The sequence below is a fragment of the Hydra vulgaris genome, chromosome 12 (genome assembly GCF_038396675.1).
Source record: "Hydra vulgaris chromosome 12, alternate assembly HydraT2T_AEP".
Taxonomy (NCBI): domain Eukaryota; kingdom Metazoa; phylum Cnidaria; class Hydrozoa; order Anthoathecata; family Hydridae; genus Hydra; species Hydra vulgaris.
In genome coordinates, this window is record NC_088931.1 from 32,806,886 (window position 1) to 32,828,833 (window position 21,948).

Genomic DNA, 21,948 nt, shown 5'->3' on the forward strand with positions numbered 1-21,948 from the left:
AACTTGTATTTTAAGGTTTGCGAAGTGAAAGTTCGTTGTGACGTTTATGAAACCCTTTAACCACTCTATACCAGGTTGTTTATTTTCTCTTCATATAACCGGATACTTGCTAAGTTTCATAGCATATTGAAATGCTCACTCCCTTGCTTGTTTGTATGTCAAACTATAGTTTATTTTAAAGCTTTTTATTAGGTAGCCTTTCGACATCTCCTCATCTTCATTAAATACTTGTGAAACAGTATACTTAGTTGTGAAACCTAGCTTGGTCTTGGATAATAAATCTTGTTTGTATTTCTTTATTCGGTAATGTAAAGTATTACGTTTTATATTATAAGTATGATATGATTTATTCATAAACGCTTTACAAACTCATTTTTTCAATGCTGCCCCTGTTCAAAGCTGCCACCTTATCCCCTATGCACAAAAAATAAACATATGATATTCTGTGTAAAAACTATTTCAAAATAATTTGTGGCTCTCGGATTATTACCCTAACTCCTTTTTTAGTATTTTAAGGCATGTTTGTTCAAAATATGTAAACCTAATAGAAATCCATAACCGAACTTTTATTGCTGCAATTGGTTCTTTTTTTGTTGTCAAAAAAAAGTAATTACAAAAACGTATTTTTGACTAACTGAATACTTTGATTTCAAAAAAAAATCCTATTTGCATCCTCGATCCTAATTAAATTTCCAAACCATACTACTTTTCTTCTTTTGAAAACATAAGTGCAGAGACTTCCGGAATGGCAGACGCTTTTTTATAACAAATTTTATAAATAATTTAAAAAAAAAAGAAAGACCAAAAAAAAAGAATAAAATAATAAAAATAAATAAAATAAAAATAAAGAGAATGAAGAAAAGAAAAAGGAAGAAATAAAAAAGTAGAAGCTAAAAAAAATTAAAAACCAAACAAAGTAACAAAAGAAAAAAATGAGATAAGAAAAAGGAAAGACAAATAAAACCAAAGTTAAAAGAAAAAAAAACATTCGAAAATGGAAAGTAATTAAAAAGAATTAAAATAAAATAAAAGAATCGCTCCGTTTTTGAAGAAAGGAAAAATAATGTTTTTTAAATTTTATTATTTTTGAAGGACTGTGGGTGACACGTTTTTATTTGTGAATATTATTGAGAATTTTTTGTTTATTCATTGTTATTTTTTAATGAAATATTTATATTACTTTTATTTATATGATTATTAATATTAATATTATTATATTTATTAAATCATTGTTACTTTTTTTTGTAGTAATCGTTTTAGTTGCGTGGTAGGTTGTTACGTTTTGCCAGTACATAACTGTTTGTAACTTTCCTGTTTGTGCATTATATTCAATTGTTGTTTTAAAATTGATATCGGTTTATTATCATATAATTTTCTCTATCAATTTATATAAAATTATCTGATTAAGTCGTACCCTGTTTAAGTCGTACCATTCGCTAACTCGTAGTGTTTTTGGTGTCTCTTCAGCGAAAAACTTCGCTTGAATTTTATATTGAATTGCTATGAATTTTATATTGAATTGCAATTTAAGTTCTTATAATAATAAAACTTCCAACACTTTAATAAAAATTCCGAACTTTGACTACCCTGGCATCAAATTTTACTGAAACTAAACATAACTAAACATTTTCACTAAAATCTTTGATTCGGTTAAACTTTAATTAAATTTTATTTATAAATGACTATTAATATATTGATTATATTGATAATTTAAAAACATCAATTAAAATTCAAAACTTAGAATGTTCGAAAGTTAAATACATTTGCGACAAATATAGTTTAACAAACTGAACATTTTAACTAATATCTTCAATTCGGTTAACTTTTGATTAAATTTTATTTATTAAAAATGTTCTAAAAAAGGTTGTCGAAAAAATATATATATTTATTTAAAAGTTGAAAAAAAAATCTCTACGAAAAGTATGAGGATGCAAGTCTCCCTACATAAGTATTTGAATAAAACATGTTGTTTGTGGCTTTTAAGCATCTAACACCAAAATATTCCTGTGTCATTCTGTGTCAATAAGTCTCGAAATCTTAATAAGTTGGATTTTTCCATAAAGTCTGATTCGGACAAGTCGAACAATTTCTACTGTAATTGTAATATTTATTGCTGTAAAAATTACAATTTTTTAATATATAATAAAATATTTAAAAAATAAAATAAATTGTGGAACACGATGCAAGCATCGTGTTATAGAAAGCCCACACAATTTAAAACACAAGTTATCAAAGATATTATCTATTCGCGCTTTGAAAAAATTCAACGATTTTGCTTCTATGATTTCATTTTTGAAACAAATTCTAATTATTACAAACTCGATTGGTGAAGAAATTACATCTCGGTAAACATGATGGTACGTATTCTTATTCTAACCTGTATTTGTTGCCTCGTACCGAAGAAGCCGGACCTAAACGAGTCAAGGGTGATGTCAATTGTGGATTTTTATACCAGCTTATTTGGTCTAAATTTTGCTTAAATTTGCATTATTGTATAAGATCGCCTCTTGCTCTTCTTTTCTTCAATGTTGTTAAACCCATTGCTTTTATTCTTTTTTTATATGATATCTTTGTAGTTGTGAGACTAATTTGATTGAGTGTATTTTTTTAATTTTGAAAACGCATACCAAATATCGAGATCAAACCTTTGATCCCGATATGAACGATTATTTTTTTATTTTGGTCTTTGAATGGGGAAAAACTTGAAGTTTAAATTACGATTGAGGAGATTGCATTTTAATAATACACTGAATATCGCTCAAATGATGCTCTCCTTCTTTTAGGCATCATAAGGTAATTTGTTTAAATTTTTGAACAAGAGTTAAAATGTTTTTAAAATGTATTAAAAAACAAAAAACTTTTTAAAAAATGTTAAAAAACAATAATTTTTATACAATAAAATCGCAAAATTATGTTTATATAAAATGATTACTACTTTTAATATTTTTATAAAATTTCTTTTGAGTAACAGGCTGAAGAAATTATTAAATAGTTATATAATTGAAATAGAGTAAAAGTGACTGAAATAGAGGGTAGAATGAAATAGAGGGTAGAATGAAATAGAGGGTAGAATGAAATAGAGGGTAGAATGAAATAGAGGGTAGAATGAAATAGAGGGTAGAATGAAATAGAGGGTAGAATGAAATAGAGGGTAGAATGAAATAGTTATGGCAATGTTTATTCTTTTACTTCTACTTAATAAAAAACGATATAAAATTTTAATGCAAAATAAATAATTTTTTTTTAGAATGGTCAAATTTTGGTCGCCTAAAATTTTTTTTTGAAAAATAGGCATTAAAATCTTGGAAGTAAAAATTCTCTATGTAGTTAAGGTACGTTCTCAATGTAGTTAAGGTACTTTTCAAAAAATTGTCGTCAGCCGGTTATTAGTTTAAACAATCAAGATATTTCCGTAAAATATCTTGTCTGCAAGATGAACAATTAGATTGTTTAAAAGGAAAGCACTAAAGATATTTCTGTTGATTTTAGGTAATCTTTTAAAAATCATTTAAAAAGCAATATGTCTATAAGGATTTTATATGTTATATAATTTAATGTTGTATAATTGCTGTATATTATGGAATCCTCATTTTAACTTTCATTCCAGACCTGTGAAATCTCAAGTTCTTGAGTGCTATTTTTAAGTGAGAACTTTGCTCGGTGCTGAAACTGTTTTACATATTGTATTATAACAATAGAATTTTCATAAAGGAAATAGAAGAAAAAGAGCTACTACCAGCTTATAATTTTTTTTTGTTTTTCTTTAACTTATTAAGTAGAAATCATTATAACTTTTGAGTGAAAAAGCATGGTTTTTAAAAAAAAACTGTTTTTTATTGGTGTACCAGGGAAAGATTAGTACAAGCTTTTCATCAACCGGTGAAATCATAAGCTAAGTATCAGAGTCTTTGGCAAGATTTTATCACTCAGAGCCGCTTTTTGCATTCAAGAATTAGTAGCAAAGTATATTAATACACTGCAAAAAAAAAAATCAACAAAGCAAGTATTAATAAAAACACTTCATGTCATTGGAAATCAAAGAAAGCAACACATAGTTTGCAGACGTGGTACTAAACGACCGTTGAAGTTGGTTGACAACAGAATCAATTATACAGTTAGAAACTACATCAATGCTGCTGGTTATCGACTAGCCCCATACATTATTTTTAAATCAAAAAAACTTTTATATAAAAATTGGTGCTTCAGTGGTCCAGATGATGTCACATACGCAACATCTCCGTCCAGATATATGGAAGATAAGCAACTTGTGCATTGGCTCAATAACGTGTACGTTCCCACCATTAAAAAAAGTCCATATAAATAGTTTAGTCGATTTGTTATAAATTAATTTAATCAATTAACTATTTAATTAAATAAATCAAACATTGATTATCCAATTATAGGTACTCATATTTTAGGCGTAGATGGACGTTTGACACATGTTGCCAATCGGGTTTTACTTTTTTGTATCGAAAACAACATCTTGTTAATTTGCTTAAAACTCATGTCACATATTCTACAGCCACTAGATATTGGTGTTTATTGCCATGTCAAAAGATTTTGGTGCATATTACTTCGAGAGTTTTACGCGGAGACAAGTTTTATCAATTTGTCAATAAAATATTTTTTAGTAAACTGCAAGCAAAACTGTTAAGCTTTGGTGAAGTTTTTACACATATGCAAGTAGTCACTTTATTTCAAAATACTGGTTTGTTTCCGCTCAACATCAAGAGAATTGATCAGTCTAAATTACAAATTGCTAATACGTTTGAAATCTCAACCTCCATAATCTAAGCCAGTGTCACCACTAGCTACATCATCTTAACCACTGTCTTCTGAATCTACACCAACAATATCTAAACCAACTCCACAGTCAACTTGCCTGCAACTAAACTTTAATGCAGCTGTGGTGCAGTGGTTAGAGCTCTGGCTCAAAAACAAGAGGTCCGAGGTTCAACGATAGCTCTATCCTAATGAGTGATTTTGGTAAGGAAGGAAGCGTGAACTTCCTAGTTAAATGCTCTTCTGCAGTGCTCTGTTATAAGACCGTAAGGACTTCTGGGAGCACCTTAATAACTACAAAAAAAAAAAAAAAAAAAACAACCCTTAAGTATAACTCCGGCTATTCAAAAAAAAAATTCAAAAAAAAATTCAAAAACAATTGCAATTGGTCTGATCGCCGAAACTTAGCAACAAATGCTTCGCATCCAAAACGTTGGCACAAAAAAAACAAAAAAATGTAGACGTGCCAAGGTGTGAAGGAGAGTATCTTAATAAATATGAAATACTCGAAAGATTGAAGGATGCTAAAAGCAAAAAAGTAGCAAAGTAAGCTAGGAAAACAACGTAAGGTTGATATTGATGATGAGCAGCAGATAAAACAGTCAATAACAGAGACTCCAACAACAACTACAACAACAACAACAACAACAGTAAACCAAATCAAATGTAAAAAGTGCCATATAGTTTTTCAGTAATTTAAAATAGTGAATCAATGCGAAAATATTTAAAATGCAAGGTTTAGCTTTTTTAAAACATGCATTCCAAAGAGATATATAAAAGGCACCGAGTTTTATTGCACAAAAAGTGCAGTACAAGTGACAACTCATATATTTAAATACACCTCTCCACAATACAAAATTTTCTACAATCTATATTTAAAAAATATAAACCTTATAACAAAATAGAGAATGTTTATAACAGCTAGCACATAAATTTTGCAGACATCTGTCTGATTTTCCGTTGTTTTTTTCATAAAATTAAGACTAAAAATGTTAATTTTTAAAATTTATCTATTAGTTAGTCCTCTTTCTTTTTTTTTCCTAAGCGCTATTTCATACGTTTTGGCATGCTTTCAAAGAGTTTTTGAAAGTATTGCAGAGATATGTCCTGAATCCAAAGTCTTTTTATTTTGTCACCAGTTCTGGAATCAAAGTGAAGCACACTCGACAAGTTTTAACTTCATTTCCTTCTAAATATTTTCTATCGGTTTGAGTCGGGCTGTTTTTAGTCTACTCCAACAGAGCAATTCCTTTGCTCAAGAACCATGCTACTGATTTTGATTCGATTTATGGTAACGTGCGTCATCTTGCATAAAGAAAGTTGATTGATGATTTTCAAACGGGTCCAAACGGCTTTTTGTTTTAAACATTTTTTCACATTTGTTTATGTAACGTTCAGAAATCATTGTTTTGTTTTTTGAAAGAACGCATAATGTTCTTTTCGCAGAATTGAAAAAAAAATGCACCCGTCATTAGTTGGAAAAAAGTCTGTTAGAACAGTTCAAGGCTTCAAAAAGACCTAGGCTTGCCATATCAGATGTCAGCACAAATATTATTGCTTGCGGTCGCTATGGTTAAGAAAAGATCTGCATTTGCTGGTAGACATAACCATTCAGAAAAAATAAAATGGGCTATCATGTGGTTGGATGAAAGCAATTTTTTACTGATAGGTAGAGGTCAAATGTTAGTGCGTTGCACCAGTGGTTCTGACCATTCAATCTCAAATACATCTAAAACACTGCCAATAATAGCACGCATGTAATGACTTGGGGTCTGGTCATGCATGGCCTTGGGTTGCTTTAGTTGCAAACAGGGCAGAAGAAAGTTATACTTTCTTCCTTAAAATGAATTCTAAATGCTCTATAAGGTATTTAAAACTAAAATTTAGAGACTTATTTTGAAATTCCACAATAAATTTTCTTTAAGCAACTCGCGCACGTTGCTATGTATCGAAGCAATTAACAGCGTGGCTCTTGAGCAAAGGAATTAATGGTTTTTATTATTATGTATTTCACCAAAAAGAAAAATTTACAAAATTATTTATCATAAAATGTAAATATACGGCTGGGTAAGAAGAAGACAATTTCAGTCTTATCGCCAAGCCCCTTCAAAATATAAAATAAAAGTTATAATAGTTAAGTTACCTCGTTAAATTACCCTTTTTCGTTACATCACAATGTAATATATGCAAAAAATACATATAAAATACAATAGATACAAATAAAAAAGACTTTATTATTATTATTATTACTTTTAACTTTACTCGTTTAGATTTCAAACTTTAAAAAAATTTTTTTTTTAGAGTTGCCAACAACAGCTCAGATAAAAAACGGTTGGAAGGAAATGATATCGAAGATTTGTGCTACTGCCAAAAAAAGGCAACCCTGGGTCGCAAATAAGCTAATGAAGCTAATTAGACTAAAAAAAGAGCTCTGGTACAAAAATGCAAACTCAAGGTGGAAAAATGCAGCGCACATCACGGAGTATACTAATGTTAAAAAGGAGGTAAAGAAAAACACCAAATGAGCATTACGTGTCAATGAGTCAGAGCTAGCTAACGACAAGCACAATCCAAAAAGACTATATTAATAGTAAACGGATAGTGAGCAATCAAATATTAGCGTTAACCTCAGATTCAAATCAAATGAGCAAAGATGGAGTAACAAAAGTCAACATTATCAACAACCAATTTCAATCATTTTTTACAAAGGATCCCCTGTCTCAACCACGAAAACTTTTTGCATCCAAAACAAATGTTTTAACTTCGGATATAACAATTGACCGAAACATTGTTCTCAAACACCTAAATATGCTTGATGGAAATAAGTCAATTGGCGATGATAACATTATTCCGTTTGTTTTAAAAGAATGTGCCACATCAATGGCAGTTTCGTTAACTTTGATTTTTCAACTTTCAATAAAGTCTGGAAAGGTTCCAGCATCTTGGCTCAGAGCTGATGTTACACCTATTTATAAAAAAGGTAGCAGAACAGACTCAGCCATTTACAGGCCAATATCGCTCACTTCTGTTCCATGTAAACGTATGGAAAAAATAGTTAGACAAGTCATAATCGATCATTTGGTAAATAACAAATTGCTTTCCAAAACTCAATATGGTTTTATTTCAAAATAGACTTGCATCACAAATCTCTTAGAAACAATGGACTTTTTGACTCATAGCAAATCAAAGAAAAAACCAGTCGACCAAATTTTTCTTGACTTTGCAAACGTATTCGATAAAGTTTCGCAAGTAAGATTGCTGCAAAACCTTGAAATGTGAGGTATAAATGGCAATCTTCTAATCTGGATAAAAGCCTTCTTAACAAACCGCAAGCAGCGTGTTATACTTGGAGATTCAAAATCTGACTTGATTGATGTAACTAGCGGGTTTCCCCAAGATTCTGTGTTAGGACCAACGCTCTTTGTCATATTTGTTAATGACCTGCCAATTCATGTCAAATCAGCCATTTGCAAAATGTATGCAATTGACACAAAACTCATGAAAGTTGTCGGAAATGATGAAGACCGAGCTAGTTGTCGGAAATGATGAAGACAATCCGATCCAGACGAGATTGTTAAATGGAAGCAAACCTGGATAATGGAGTTAAATGTAAAAAAATAAGCGTATAAAAGTTATGCATGTAAAATCTGGAACAATAAAATTTGATTATATTATGAATGAAATCAAAAATGACGGCACAACCAATCGAGTAGTTTTAGAAGTCACAAATTCCGAAAAAGATCTCGGAATTCTAATCTCCGAGAATCTTAAATATGCTCAACAGTGCAATATAGCTGCAAACAAAGCAAATAATATGCTTGAAATTCTTAAACATACGTTTGTATCAAGAGACATTGACATTTGGAAAAAAAATTATACTGCATATATTAGACCACATCTGGAGTTTTCCATACAAGCTTGGAACCATTAACTTGATAGTGACAAAAAAAAATTGAAAAGGTACAACGCAACGCAACGAAAGTTCCTCAGGCTTTGAAAAATAAAGACTACAAAACTCGATGTAAAATCATAAAAGTAACTACTATTGAAGACAGACGGAATAGAGGCGATCTTATTCAAAAATATAAGCTTCTCAAAAATATAAACCTTATTGATTGGCAATGTAATGTCCTGCAGCATAGCATCCAGAGCTCAACATTGAATCAGATTTTATCGCGAGGTTGTCAGGAACTGCAAAATCAGACATAGGTTTTTTAACAACCGTGTAGTCAATGACTAGAATGCTTCGCCAGATAATGTTATCGAGGCAACATCAGTTGATAAATTTAAACAACCACTGGACAGTTTTCAGTCATCGTAGTTACTACAGCTCATAATTTACCGTAAATGCCACACAAAAATGGCTGTCATCCGAGTTGAGTATTGATGCATATACTCAACTGATGATGAGTTTAACAAGACTGTGGCTTCATATAACTTAATTAACTAACACACTAACTTAAATAACAACACAATACGGAGGGCATAAATTAATTTCTAGTTTTTTGTTACTGAAAAAAGTCAAAGCAAAAAAAAGTTAAACGATTGAAAAAAAAAGGCATCATAAAAACAGATGTAAAATGATATTATAGTATGGTTTTACTTTTCTTGTGACTAAAGTTTATCAGCAACAGAAATTATTTTGGGTTAGGGTAACAACATCAGTTTTTGCTATGTCTAATAACATCTGTCCAACAACATCCGTAAATATAATAAGGTATAATATCATCTGACCAACAATATCTGAAATTTTATTGGTGTCTGTATAACATCTGTGCAAAAATTGAATGAATATTACAGATGTAGTTACATCTTTTAAATTATCTAAGTGTAGTAACATCTGTGCAACTACATCTGTAGATTTTAAGATGAAGTTATTTTTAAAGTAAAATAACTAATAAAGAATTTTAGATGTTTTAATTTATTTTAAAGATATTTGAAGTTCCGTTATTTAAATAACCCTGCTTGAAGTAGGACTTGTTTCAGAAATTATAAGTTTTGTTTTCTTATTGATTTAAAACTTATGGTCATGTAACTTATGCACAAAAAGAAATATTTTCAAAGGTTCTAATCACTTGGTTTTCATTTTTAAATTAAAATTTGGTATCTGATTTGAGTAAAATTAATGCCTAGCAAAGGAGAGGATTTTTGAGAGGATTGTTATCAGTGCGGTGCATTAATGGCACTATGTCGAGGTGTTCTCTACATAGTTCCGTTATACCATTATACGGAATGCATCGTGGTACCTCGCTTCTTGAGGTATCAAGGTGCATTTTGAATGATTTAACAATAATATTATTGTCCCAAACATCAGGGTTTAGGATTATATCTTTTATCTTTTCTCTAAATGAACGATTGTATTTATTTTCACGGTTAAGCTTAACATCAATCGGTTCGATACCTTTTTCTTTATTCTTTGGTACCATTCGAATTTTTTTAGCATAAGTGACTCTATTTTGGTTTTCGTTTTTTGCGTATGAGTTTAAAGTAGTCTCCACCCAGATTGTCTCATCATGAAGTAAACGTAAAGGTTTATCATTCAATGTATTTTCTGTATTAGAGGAATGATTTTTCATTGAACAAGAAGCAAAAAGTTTTTCAGTATTAAGCAACTGTAGAAGCACCATATTACTGCAGCTGTTAGAAAGTAATGTATTTGATTTTTATCAATTTTTTTACATGTTTGCTGTAATTCATTTTTCTTGTAATAAATGTCGCTTCTGACTTTTTTGTTTTCTACTTTTACACTTGTCGAGCTCTTTCAAGATCGAAGATTTACCTCTCTTTCAAGATCGAAGATTTACCTCTGGTAATTAGTGTAATCGTTGACTGTTTTGCTTGCAATTTGCTAACAATTACTAAAACCTTTCTATAGCTGCTTTTCTGTTAATGTTATCGGCATCAAGTAAATGTCATCTAGACATGTTGCAATTTTATAACATTCTTGGATTTTTTCTCTCAGGATCTTCAGCGTCAAGAGTAATTTTGATAGAAAAGAACTGATCCATATCAAAACTTTCTAAAATTTTGGTGAAAAGTGCCACTCTCTGCCAGGCTCGTTTTAGGGTCATACTGACCCCCCCCCCCCCTCCCATTCTCCGGCGAAATAATGGTTGTGGCCTCTTCAGCTTTTCCTTCCCTCTCCCCACAATCACATTTTTTTTTTTTAATTTTTTTTTATTATTTATTTTGCCGTTTAAAAATGTTTACATTGCAAATTCATTTATATAAACTATTGGCTGGAGCAAGAAGAAGGCGTATTCAGTCTTATCGCCGAGCCCCATTTAAAAAAAAAAATAATAGCAATAAATTCTACATTACCGTAACGTAAAAATATTTTTAAAAATAACAAATAGAAATGAAAACCGAAAATAACTAATATAATTAGAAATAAAAAAATAGTTTTTTTTTTTTTTTTTTTTTAAGAAGTGTTGAAGACAATTGCTAAAATGTTTAACAAATATATTAATAAAAAATAAAAAAGTCAAAAAAATAAAATTTCTTGAGGATAAAAGACAACAAGAAATGAAATTTCATAATTAATATAATCACTTGATAAATTATTAACATCATCAGTGATATTTTATATATATATATATATATATATATATATATATATATATATATATATATATATATATATATATATATATATATATATATATTTATTTTAAATATTTTGTATTAATTTAAATTAATCACTGATATAATTAAATTTATTTTTTATATGATTGTTTTTAGTTTAAAATAAACATTTAAAGTTGGAAATATCCATGAATAATAATTATCGTTTTGATTCGTACTTAAATTGCTCTAATGTAGTCAGTTTATTGTTAATCTGGAATATATAATATCTGGAAACTTTTTCCACAGATTAGGTCCGCGGTATTTAATTGAATAGGAAGTTAATTTTAATTTATATTTTGGAACAATAAAATTGTTATCTGAAAACTTTGTTGATTATTTATGGTTAATTTTATTAAAATAAGATTGAAATATTTTTGGAGATAATCCATTTTTTGTTTTAAAGATAAATAATAAAACTTGGTGTAAATTAAGTTTATACACATTTAAAACACCGAGCACACGTAGAAGTGGTTCGCAAGGAACACTTCTGTCGGCTCCAAATACTATTCTGCACGCATGTTTTTGTTTGTTGTAGTGTTTCTTTAGCTTTGTATGGTTAGTACTACCCCACACAATATTACAATAAGACAAATAACTATGGATAAAGGCAAAATACAATTTTTTCAAGGATGATTTATTTAGAAACGGTTTAGCCCTAAACATCATTGCAATATTTTTTGAGATTTTTTTTTCAATACTCTTTATATGTGAATACCACAGTAAGTTTTCATCCAATTTTACTCCTAAAAAATTTATGAATGATTCTCTTTTAATAAAAGTGTTATTAATTTTAAGATTTGGTAAATTAATAGGAATATTTTCAGATTTACTTACTTTATGAAAAAGTATATATTTTGTTTTATCCGCATTTAGTGAAAGTTTATTACTTTCAAACCACTCACTAACTTTACATAGCTGTTTGTTAACTATTTTAAAACGTGATTTAACATCTCTGTGAGAAAAAAAAAGATTAGAATCATCAGCAAACAAAATTAGGTCTAAAAGATTTGTTGATAAGTATAAGTCGTTTATGTACAACAGGAATAAAAGGGGTCCTAAGATTTCTCCCTGAGGAACCCCGCAAGTTATGGAGTATGGAATTGTATTTGTTTGATCATAGTATAAAAATTGCTTTCTGTTTGACAGATAATCTTTGAACTAAAGTAAGTTTTTATTCTTCACTCCGTAGTTTTTTATTCATAAATATTTTTCTAGATCACTACAATAAACATTTCCCTGTTGAAGAGAAAGAAATAAAGCTAAATTATTTAAACTGTCCATGGATAACTAACGGGATTAGAAAATCATCAGAAACAAAGCAAAAACTCTATATCAAGTATTTAAAAAACAGAAACGAAACTACCTTAACTACATACAAGGAATACAAAAATTTATTTGAAAAAATTAGAAAAAATTCAAAAAAAATGTATATTATTCAAAACAACTACAAAAAAGCAAAAGTGATATTAAAAAAACCTGGAACATATTAAAAGAAATAATTGGTAAAAACTATACTAAATCAAATAATTTACCCGATAAAATTATCGTTAACGAAACTGAATATATCGACAAAACTTTTATCGCTGAAAACTTCAATAGCTTTTTTCCAAACATAGGCCCTAATATGGCTTCGAAAATTCAATGCCCTGATATCTCCATCGAAACCTATATCACAAACCAACATTTCTGTTTAAATATTTTTTCTGGACTAAACCATGAAGAACTAGAAATTGCAAAAAACTCGCTTAAGACGAATAAGGCCCCTGGGATAGACGACATTTGTAGCTATATTGTTGTAAATGTGTTTCCGGAGATAAAACAACCAATCTATGAAATATTTAAATCTTCAATTATTACAGGATCCGTACCGAATAAATTAAAAATAGCTAAGCTAATACCAATATTAAAAACCGGTGATGCATTTACACTAAATAACTACAGACCTATCTTAGTGCTTCCTGTATTTTCAAAACTTTTGGAGAGAATACAAAAAACTGTATGAATATCAAACAAAAAACAAAATTCTAAATGAAAAACAGTTTGGCTTCCAAAAGCAACATTCAACCGAACACGCAATTCTTGATCTAATAAATAATATAAATGACTCCTTTGAAAACAAAAAATACGTCCTTGAAGTCTTTGTTGATTTATCTAAGTCATTTGACACAGTAGATCACGCTATCTTAATTAGGAAAATGGAAAAATATGGGATAAAAGGTGTTGCACTAAACTGGTTCAAAAATTTTTTACTAGACAGAAAACAATATGTTATTGCTCATGGAAAAAAAATTTCAAAATTACTCAAAAAAAAATGCGGTGTCCCCCAAGGTTCCATTATTGCATCTCTTTTGTTTTTAATATACATAAACGATCTTCCTAAAGCCTCAAGTAAATTGGATTTCATAATGTTTGCGGACGATACCAACTTATTTTATGCATCCTCATCAATTACAGAACTTTATGAAACTACAAATACTGAACTTGAAAAAATAAACAGTTGGTTTAAATCTAACAAATTATCGCTAAACACAGAAAAACCAAATACATTCTTTTTCATTCTAACCTTAAAAAAATACCATCCGATTTACCTTCGCTAAATATAGATACTAAAGAAATATAGAGAACACAAGCAGCTAAATTTCTAGGGATACTTATTGATGAGAACATCTCATGGAAATCACATATAGATATATTAAATACCAAAATATCAAAAAACACTGGTATCCTCTATAAAGCTAGTTCTACACTGTCTCCTGATAATTTAAAGTTTCTATACTTCTCGTTTATACAAAGCTACTACATATACGCTAATGTTGCATTGGCGAGTACTCATAGATCCAAACTAACCACACTATATCGAAAACAAAAACATGCTGCAAGAATAGTTTTTAATAAGGATAGACTCTCGCATGCTGAGCCAATTTTAAAAAATTTGAAAGCATTAAATGTATATCAAATCAATATATTTTAAAATTTGTTATTTATGCTCAAATATAAACTTGGACTTGTTCCTTCTTACTTTTTAAAGAATTTTTTCCAAAATAGCAAAAATAGATACCATACCAGAGGAACGGGAAACTTCAATGTACCTTTTCAAAAAACTAATCTCTCGCACTTTTCCATTTCGTACTGTGGTCCTTACCTATATAACAAATTAATATCAATAAATACTCAACTGGAAAAATCAAATAACTTAAATACTCTGAAAACGTTATTAAAAGATCTCATTTTAAACACTCACATCTTTATGAATTTTTATTAACCCCAAAACATTTAAAACTATGTATAAAACTAACTTTGTTCCGAAACCAATGTTTAATAACTAATAATCTAATAACTCAAAAAACTCTAAATAACTCAAAAACAACGGCAATAACAAAAACACAAAAACAAATAATAGGCTTATTTATCAACACTTGAACGACTATATATTACCTATTTAGCAAATCGTGTACCTATATTTATGTGTATTGCAATAAAATTAAAAAATTAAAAACTTCTTTTTGTCTGCATTCTTTGTTTTTTGCATTTTGGATTTTTATTCTCATTCTGCCGAAAACCGATAAGATTTTAAATATATATATATATATATATATATATATATATATATATATATATATATATATATATATATATATATATATATATATATAGACTTATTTTAAATAAAAGCATCCAAAAATATTAGTAACGCATTGGAAATTTCAACTACTGCGCGTTCAGTAGAATGTTTATTTTTAAAGCCAAATTGTTTGCAATACAACATATCATTCTCAGTTAGATGATTATAAAGTCTGTGATACATTATTCTCTCTAGCAATTTTGAGAAACATGTTAATATTGATATAGGCCTGTAAGTTAAAATATTTGACTTATCTCCAGATTTAAAAATTGGCGTAATACGGGCAATTTTTAACTTGTCAGGAACAATACCTGACTTTAATGAGAGATTGAAAATGTGAAATAAAGAAGGTTCAATGACGTCAAATACTGATTTAAACAATATCGACACTAATTTTATCAAAATCTTCACTTTTTTTACTTTTGAGACTGTTAAAAGCAGTTCTTAACTCACTCAGTTTTAAATCAGTTTCATCCATAAATTTATCATAAGTTTTTTAGTATGAATCGAATGGAATGGAATTATTAGGAATTTTAGAGGCCAAATTTGGGCCAATATTAACAAAGTAGTTGTTTAGTTCTTCAGCTATAATTGATTTTTCATAAACTAACTTTCTATTAATTAAAATATTTATTGACAGCGTGCTTTTGTTGTAATTATTTTTTCCAATTAAATCCTTAACCCAGCAAACATGCCGGTTGCGGACCATTATCTGAAATGTCGCTGCTGGCATTTTGAAAGCGGTCCATAGTTGGATTAACCTAGAGAGCCTATATACTCAGAGAGCGGACATTCGTGTGATCGTTTTTGATTGGTTGTTTGATTTTTTTAATTTTAGACGCCATGTTTTTGCCAAAAAAAACTAACTGAGAGTAAAAACTACAACAAAACTTTTTATAATATTTGACCTAAAAGGTAAAAGTATGCCTGGTTGTGCTGCAGTAGCCTGCCATAACAGACCCGAGAAAGGATTTTTAATGAAATGCTTCCCGAGAAATGAAAAACAGAGGGCTATTTCAAATAGCCCTCTGTTTAGAAGTCCAAATAATATTTGGACTTCTAAAGTTAAACGACTTAACTGGATACCTACAAACACAAGCTTTTTATGTGAAGTAAGCATAACAAAATATTATGTAATTCATCCTAAGAATAATTTATTGTAGAATCAAAAAAAATACATAATGTTCGTTCAATTTTTTTATTTAGGCACATTTTGATGCTGATCAATGGGAAAAGACCAGAGAAGATGGATCAAGTAAATTCAAACTTAATGCCATTCCTACTATCTTTAACCACGTTAGTCCAAAACATAAGCGAAAAAATCCGGTCAAGCGCTTTCCAATACCAAAAAAAATGAAAATTAGTTGTATAGAAAGTGAAGAAGTCGTGGAAAATATTTTGATTGAAGTAAATAACAATGAAGTATCTGAATCACTTTTTGCTACTGACGTTGATAAAAATTCACTTATACAAGATTTAAATGCAAAATTGGAGAAATTAGAAAAAAAAGTCATTATTCAAACGAAAAAGATAAACATTTTAAAATCTAAAGCAAGAATAAATGCTATTCAAAAGCATAATTTTAAAAAGAGAGATAAATTTAGTGTTCTCAAAACAATATTTAAAGAAGATCAAATTTTATCCCTTAGTAGAAAAAATACGAAATTCATTAAATGGTCAAATGATGCTATAAATGAAGCATTAGAACTCAAATTTACATGTGGTCAAAGTGGTTATGAAAACTTACTTCGTTTAAATTTACCATATCCATCATTACGTACCCTACAACGAAGATTAGAAAGTCTAAAATTCCAAAGTGGCATTTTGACAGAAGTCTTTGACTTTATGAAAACTAAAGTTGATGTTATGAAAATTCACGAAAAAGAATGTATTTTAATTTTAGATGAAATGTCTATAACTGAAAGTGTTGACTATGACACATCTACAAGCTCTTATTATGGATTTGTTACATTACCTGAACATTATGGTCAAGCTAACCATGCTTTAGTTTTTATGCTTGGAGGAATATCTACAAGGTGGAAACTAACTGTTGCATATTATTATACTGGAAGTTCTGTTAATGGGGGTGTTTTAAAAAACATTGTCCTATCTATAATAAATTGTACTGAAGAAATAGGATTAAAAATTAATAGTGTTACTTCTGATATGGGTGCCATCAACCAGGGAATGTGGAAATCTTTTAATATTAGCTGTACTAAAAGTGGCATTATTTCTAGTTCAATTAAACACCCATGTGATCCAACTCGTACTATTGATTTTTTAGCAGATGTGCCACATTTATTAAAGAATATAAGAACATCTCTTTTATGTAATAAACATTTCATAATAACGGCTAAGATTCAAGAAAAGTATAAACTTCAATCGCCAATTATAGATTCAAAACACCTTAACAAGCTTGTAGACTATCAAGAAGGAATGGATTTGAAGTTTGCTTATAAACTTACATCAGATCATCTTGATGAGAAACATTTCAACAAAATGAAAGTATCAAGAGCGACATTTGTTATAAATCATGATGTAAGTTGCGGATTAAAATTTATTGCAAATGAAATAAAAGACGATTCTATGCTCACAACTGCTTGGTTTATAGGAATTATTGATAAATGGTTTACATTAATGACTTCTTGAAACCCTGGTATGGCTCTTAGTATGAAAAATAACAAAGTTTACAATGAAACAATAACGTTCTTAAATGAGGTCATAGAGATATTTCGTGGTTTAAAAGTATTAAGCCAAAGTGGAAAAATAATGTGGAAACCTATTCAATTTGGTGTTATATTATCAACAACATCAGTTATTAACTTGCAAAATAAGTTTACCCAAGACTGCTTAGAAAATCTTTTTTCACTGGTACGTGCAAAACAAGTAGTTCCTACTGCTCTTCAATTCAAAAATAACTTGAAACTTATTTGCGTTGCCCAATTTTTAAAAAAATCTTCAAAGGGCAGTTATGATATAGATGACCGTCAATTCTTATCAGGTTTTCTTGATATAGTCAATAATAAGGTGCTTAAGCCACAGCAGAGAGAGTGCATTGTGTTACCCAAAGATTGGGTAACACAATGCACTCTCTCTGCTGTGGCTTAAGATTGATAAAACCTCCAGCTTAATCCTAAGTGATGCTGAGAAAAATTGTTTGTTTAATATTGCAGGGTGCATAATTTCTAGAGTTAAAAAAGTTGAAAAAATTTGCACAATTTATTTTGAATCTCTAGGTTCTAAAAATAGAGTAAATGCTGATTATGCAAAGTTTGTTTTAGACAAAGAGCACAAAGTGGGAAATTTATTTTTTGCAAATGAAACAACTTTTGCATTTTTTTTTACAAATGGAGTTAATATTCAGATCATTTAAGTCATACCTTGTTTCCCAAAAGAATTGTAATACTATGCTTAAAGAGAAAATTAATTCTGATGAACAAATTAAAAGTTTAACTTTGTATCTTATTTGTCATCAAATTAAATTGAAGCTACAAAACAGGTTTATAACATTTAGACTTAAAATATTTAGCCTTAAAAAAAAGCGTTTATTATGTAAAAAGAAAAGAAATAAAAAAAGTTCTTGTGAATTTGGCACCAAGAGTATGGCAATGCATGCATTGGCACTAAAAGTTTAAGTTCAACTTAAGAACTAATTTATAAAAAAAATTGTAAAACCTTTGTCAAGTTATTTTGTAGATTACAACTATTTTTTTGCTGTTTTTTTTAAGTAATTTGCCAAATAAATTTTTGTCAAAAAATTGTTTTGAAAAAAATATATAAAAAGTTTTATTTTTTAAAATCTTTTGTTTTTGTTTAAAATAAAATTGTGTTTAATTGTTTTTTATTATGTTTTTAAGTTTCAATTGATTTTACTTGAATTCATGTGTCATACGCTAGTTTGGCAAAAACATGGCCGCCGTTTTCCGTATGTCCGCTCTCTGAGTATATAGGCTCTCTAAATACATCGACTGACAAATAGGTAGAACGCGTAAGGAGTACCGACTGAGGGTTTATATCGACTGAGGGTTTTGGTTAGGGCCAGGCAATCTATCAATTTAAAAATAATATTTTTTTAAAAATTTTATTTTTTGCGGGGGATTTTTTCTTGGGGGATTATTTTTCAGGGGGATTTTTTCCTAGAACCGTTTTAATTTAGGAAACAGACATAAAAAAAAAAATTGAGTAAGGAGAGCTTTCCCTCTCCATTTCCTCCGATTCACAATGTATGCAATAATAATTTACTATTTAATTATGTTTAAGTTTAAAAAATATTTATGGTCCTTAAAGTATAATGATTTGATTGGCAAAATTGTTTGCTTTTTACCTGGTACGAGTTCGCATTTTACCGACAACTTCATTTAGTTGGTTTCTTCTAATAATAGAAATCAAATTAAAAAAAAAAAATTAGTTTATCAAACTTATAATTGCATAACTTTACATCCACCGATAGCTCAGTTGGCAGAGCGGGAGACTGTAGAACGCGAAGTTGTCGATATCTCTAGGTCGCTGGTTCAAATCCGGCTCGGTGGATGTGATTTTTTTTCTTTCTATACATGTTTTTCATTACTTGCATTTTTTTAATATAACATCTTTTTGAACAAAACATCATAGTGTTGCGTGCGGATTAACTTGCAAATATATTGGGCTCTAAAATTTTTAATAACGCTTATCACAGCGTTTTGTCCAGGATGGTGTGTAAAAGTAGTTAGCCGTAATAATCTAGGTACGCCTGTAAATAGCTAGGTAAGTGCGTAAATAAGTTATAGTTTATTTCGTTCCCTCCAATCACTACGGTTTTTATCAAAATATTCTCATTTGACAGAAATATGAACTTAAATTTAGAGTTTACACAACCCCTGAAAGTATCATATCTGTAACATCAAAAAAAATCCTGCCCATGTTACTGCTCAAATGGAACCGCTCATTGAGAAACCGCACCCTATACATCAATTTCTATTCTCAAAATTAGGCTTTAAAAAAAAAAGCTGAAAAGGTAACTACGAGAGAGTTTTTAATAGTTACGATTAGACTGTTTTGTGTAGAATAATTTTTGTATTTCTTGGGGCACCACTTTAAGTAATATTAGACCTTATATATATCATAGACTAAGTGCTAAACTCATACCTTAAACATCAAAATACAAAAAATAAAGCATCAAAAGTGGATCAAATTTGACATTATTAAGTTAAGTAAAACAAAAAAACAACTATGGTACAAAAATAAAAATTAAAAGTAGAAAATCCCATACGTAGTAAACCTTTATAACTTAGTTCAAAACAAAATCATAAAAACACTCATTCAGCAATCTTTGAAGAAAATTTAACAAACAATAAATTCGTTTTAAAAATGCTTTTTAACTAAAACTTTAATTGTTTGTCCTCCAATCTTAATAATGAATTAATCACTGAATCAGTAAAAGGAAAATTATTCATTTATTAGTATAAGGAAAGTGGGTATAGCAAACTAAACTTGCAACTTTAATCCGTTCACATAATTGGAAATGTATTGACACTACCGCAGTTTTCTAACAGAACATTAAACACAGTTTTTATTAAAATATACAAACAAAATACACAATCAGATAAACAATAATAGATTAATCCAGAGATGTAGATTTCGAGACTAAAGTCTTGGTCTCGAGACTCATATTCAACTGTCTTGGTCTCGGTCTTGAAGATTGGTGTTTTGATCTCAAACCTTTACCGTCTTGTACTTCCTTGATCCTTTACAAAATCTACCAATTAATGAATGGATTAATAATTAATAATAAATCGTTAATCACCGTAACTTTCCGTTTTCAAAAAGATTTTTACCGAGAAATATATGTTGGAGAATCTGTTGTACCTTTGAACAAATTTAAACGATTCAAACTTTGTGATATTTTTTCATATTTTGCGCCAAAATTATACTAAAGACCTTTTTTTCACTTGACCAAGAAGTATCATTTTTCTGCGTTTTAAAAAAGAAGTCAATTGGTCAAAGGTACAACACGTACGATGCACTTTTGACATATGCATGTTGTTCTTTTAACCGAAATACTATTTTTAAAAGTTCACGAAATGTTTTGATCTTTTTAATATTTAAGCTTGTCATATATTATAAAAAAACCTCAGGCTAACCTCATGTCAGTAAAAAACAAATATATGTAACTATTTGTAAACAATCCTAATTGTTTAAAAAAAAAAATCAGAAAAATAAATCCTTACAATCTTGCAAAGAGTTATATATTGAAGTTACGATACTCTGTCAGCATTACTATTTTTTATATGAATTAAGTGATTTTATTTTTAAGATGAAATCAGTAATTTTATTTTTTTAAATGAAATCAGTTATGTCACATATTTTCTTTAGTTTAAATGCTACTTACACGGGATGATTAGGCCCAAAACTTTGAATGCGATTTAATTGAACAAAACATGTTTTCTAATAATATATAGTTATTTTCATTATTTTACCTAAAAAAAAAGAGCAAAAGTATATTTTTTTAACTTATACTATCTGCCAGGGGCCGTATTCTCATCTCTCCGTTAAGCTTAACGGAGCTTTTGTCTGAAATTTCATTACAATATTTCTAATTAAAGAATTGACGAAAATTTATATAAATTCGTTAAAATAAAACTTATACCAACATAAAACATTTATGTTTAAAAAATTATAATTTTAAATAAATTTTTTATTAATGTAATTTGAAAGAAATTTTCGACTAACGCTCCGTTAAGCTTAACGGAGAAATGAGAATACGGCCCAAGAGTGTTAGCCAGAAATATACTTTTTACCGCATTTTTGCGATATTGGGAATATTTGTTATTGTTCTATAAAATATAGAGAATTTTTTTTATCCATATTGTCCATTACTTAAAAAAAGGTCATCTTCAAGTTTTGCACCATAAATATTATCATCCTCTCGCATAAATTTG

The 21,948-nt window shown here is 29.0% G+C and overlaps 1 protein-coding gene, 1 long non-coding RNA gene and 1 other non-coding gene across 3 annotated transcripts; 2 read left to right on the top strand and 1 right to left on the bottom strand.

Annotated features, from left to right (window-relative positions):
• Nucleotides 1-7,425: 7,425 nt before the first annotated feature.
• Nucleotides 7,426-7,914, top strand: LOC136088072 (uncharacterized). Its single transcript, XM_065811726.1, has one exon. It carries the CDS (start codon nt 7,426-7,428, stop codon nt 7,912-7,914), a length of 489 nt encoding a protein of 162 aa, XP_065667798.1.
• Nucleotides 7,915-19,471: 11,557 nt separating this feature from the next.
• trnay-gua (transfer RNA tyrosine (anticodon GUA)) lies at nt 19,472-19,561 on the top strand. Its single transcript is given in 2 exon segments — nt 19,472-19,508; nt 19,526-19,561. It is a non-coding gene; the product is annotated as a tRNA-Tyr (tRNA).
• Nucleotides 19,562-20,566: 1,005 nt separating this feature from the next.
• LOC136087721 (uncharacterized) lies at nt 20,567-21,488 on the bottom strand. Its single transcript, XR_010642008.1, has 2 exons — nt 21,399-21,488; nt 20,567-20,765 (listed from the first exon to the last, which is right to left on the bottom strand). It is a non-coding gene; the product is annotated as an uncharacterized LOC136087721 (long non-coding RNA).
• Nucleotides 21,489-21,948: the final 460 nt, after the last annotated feature.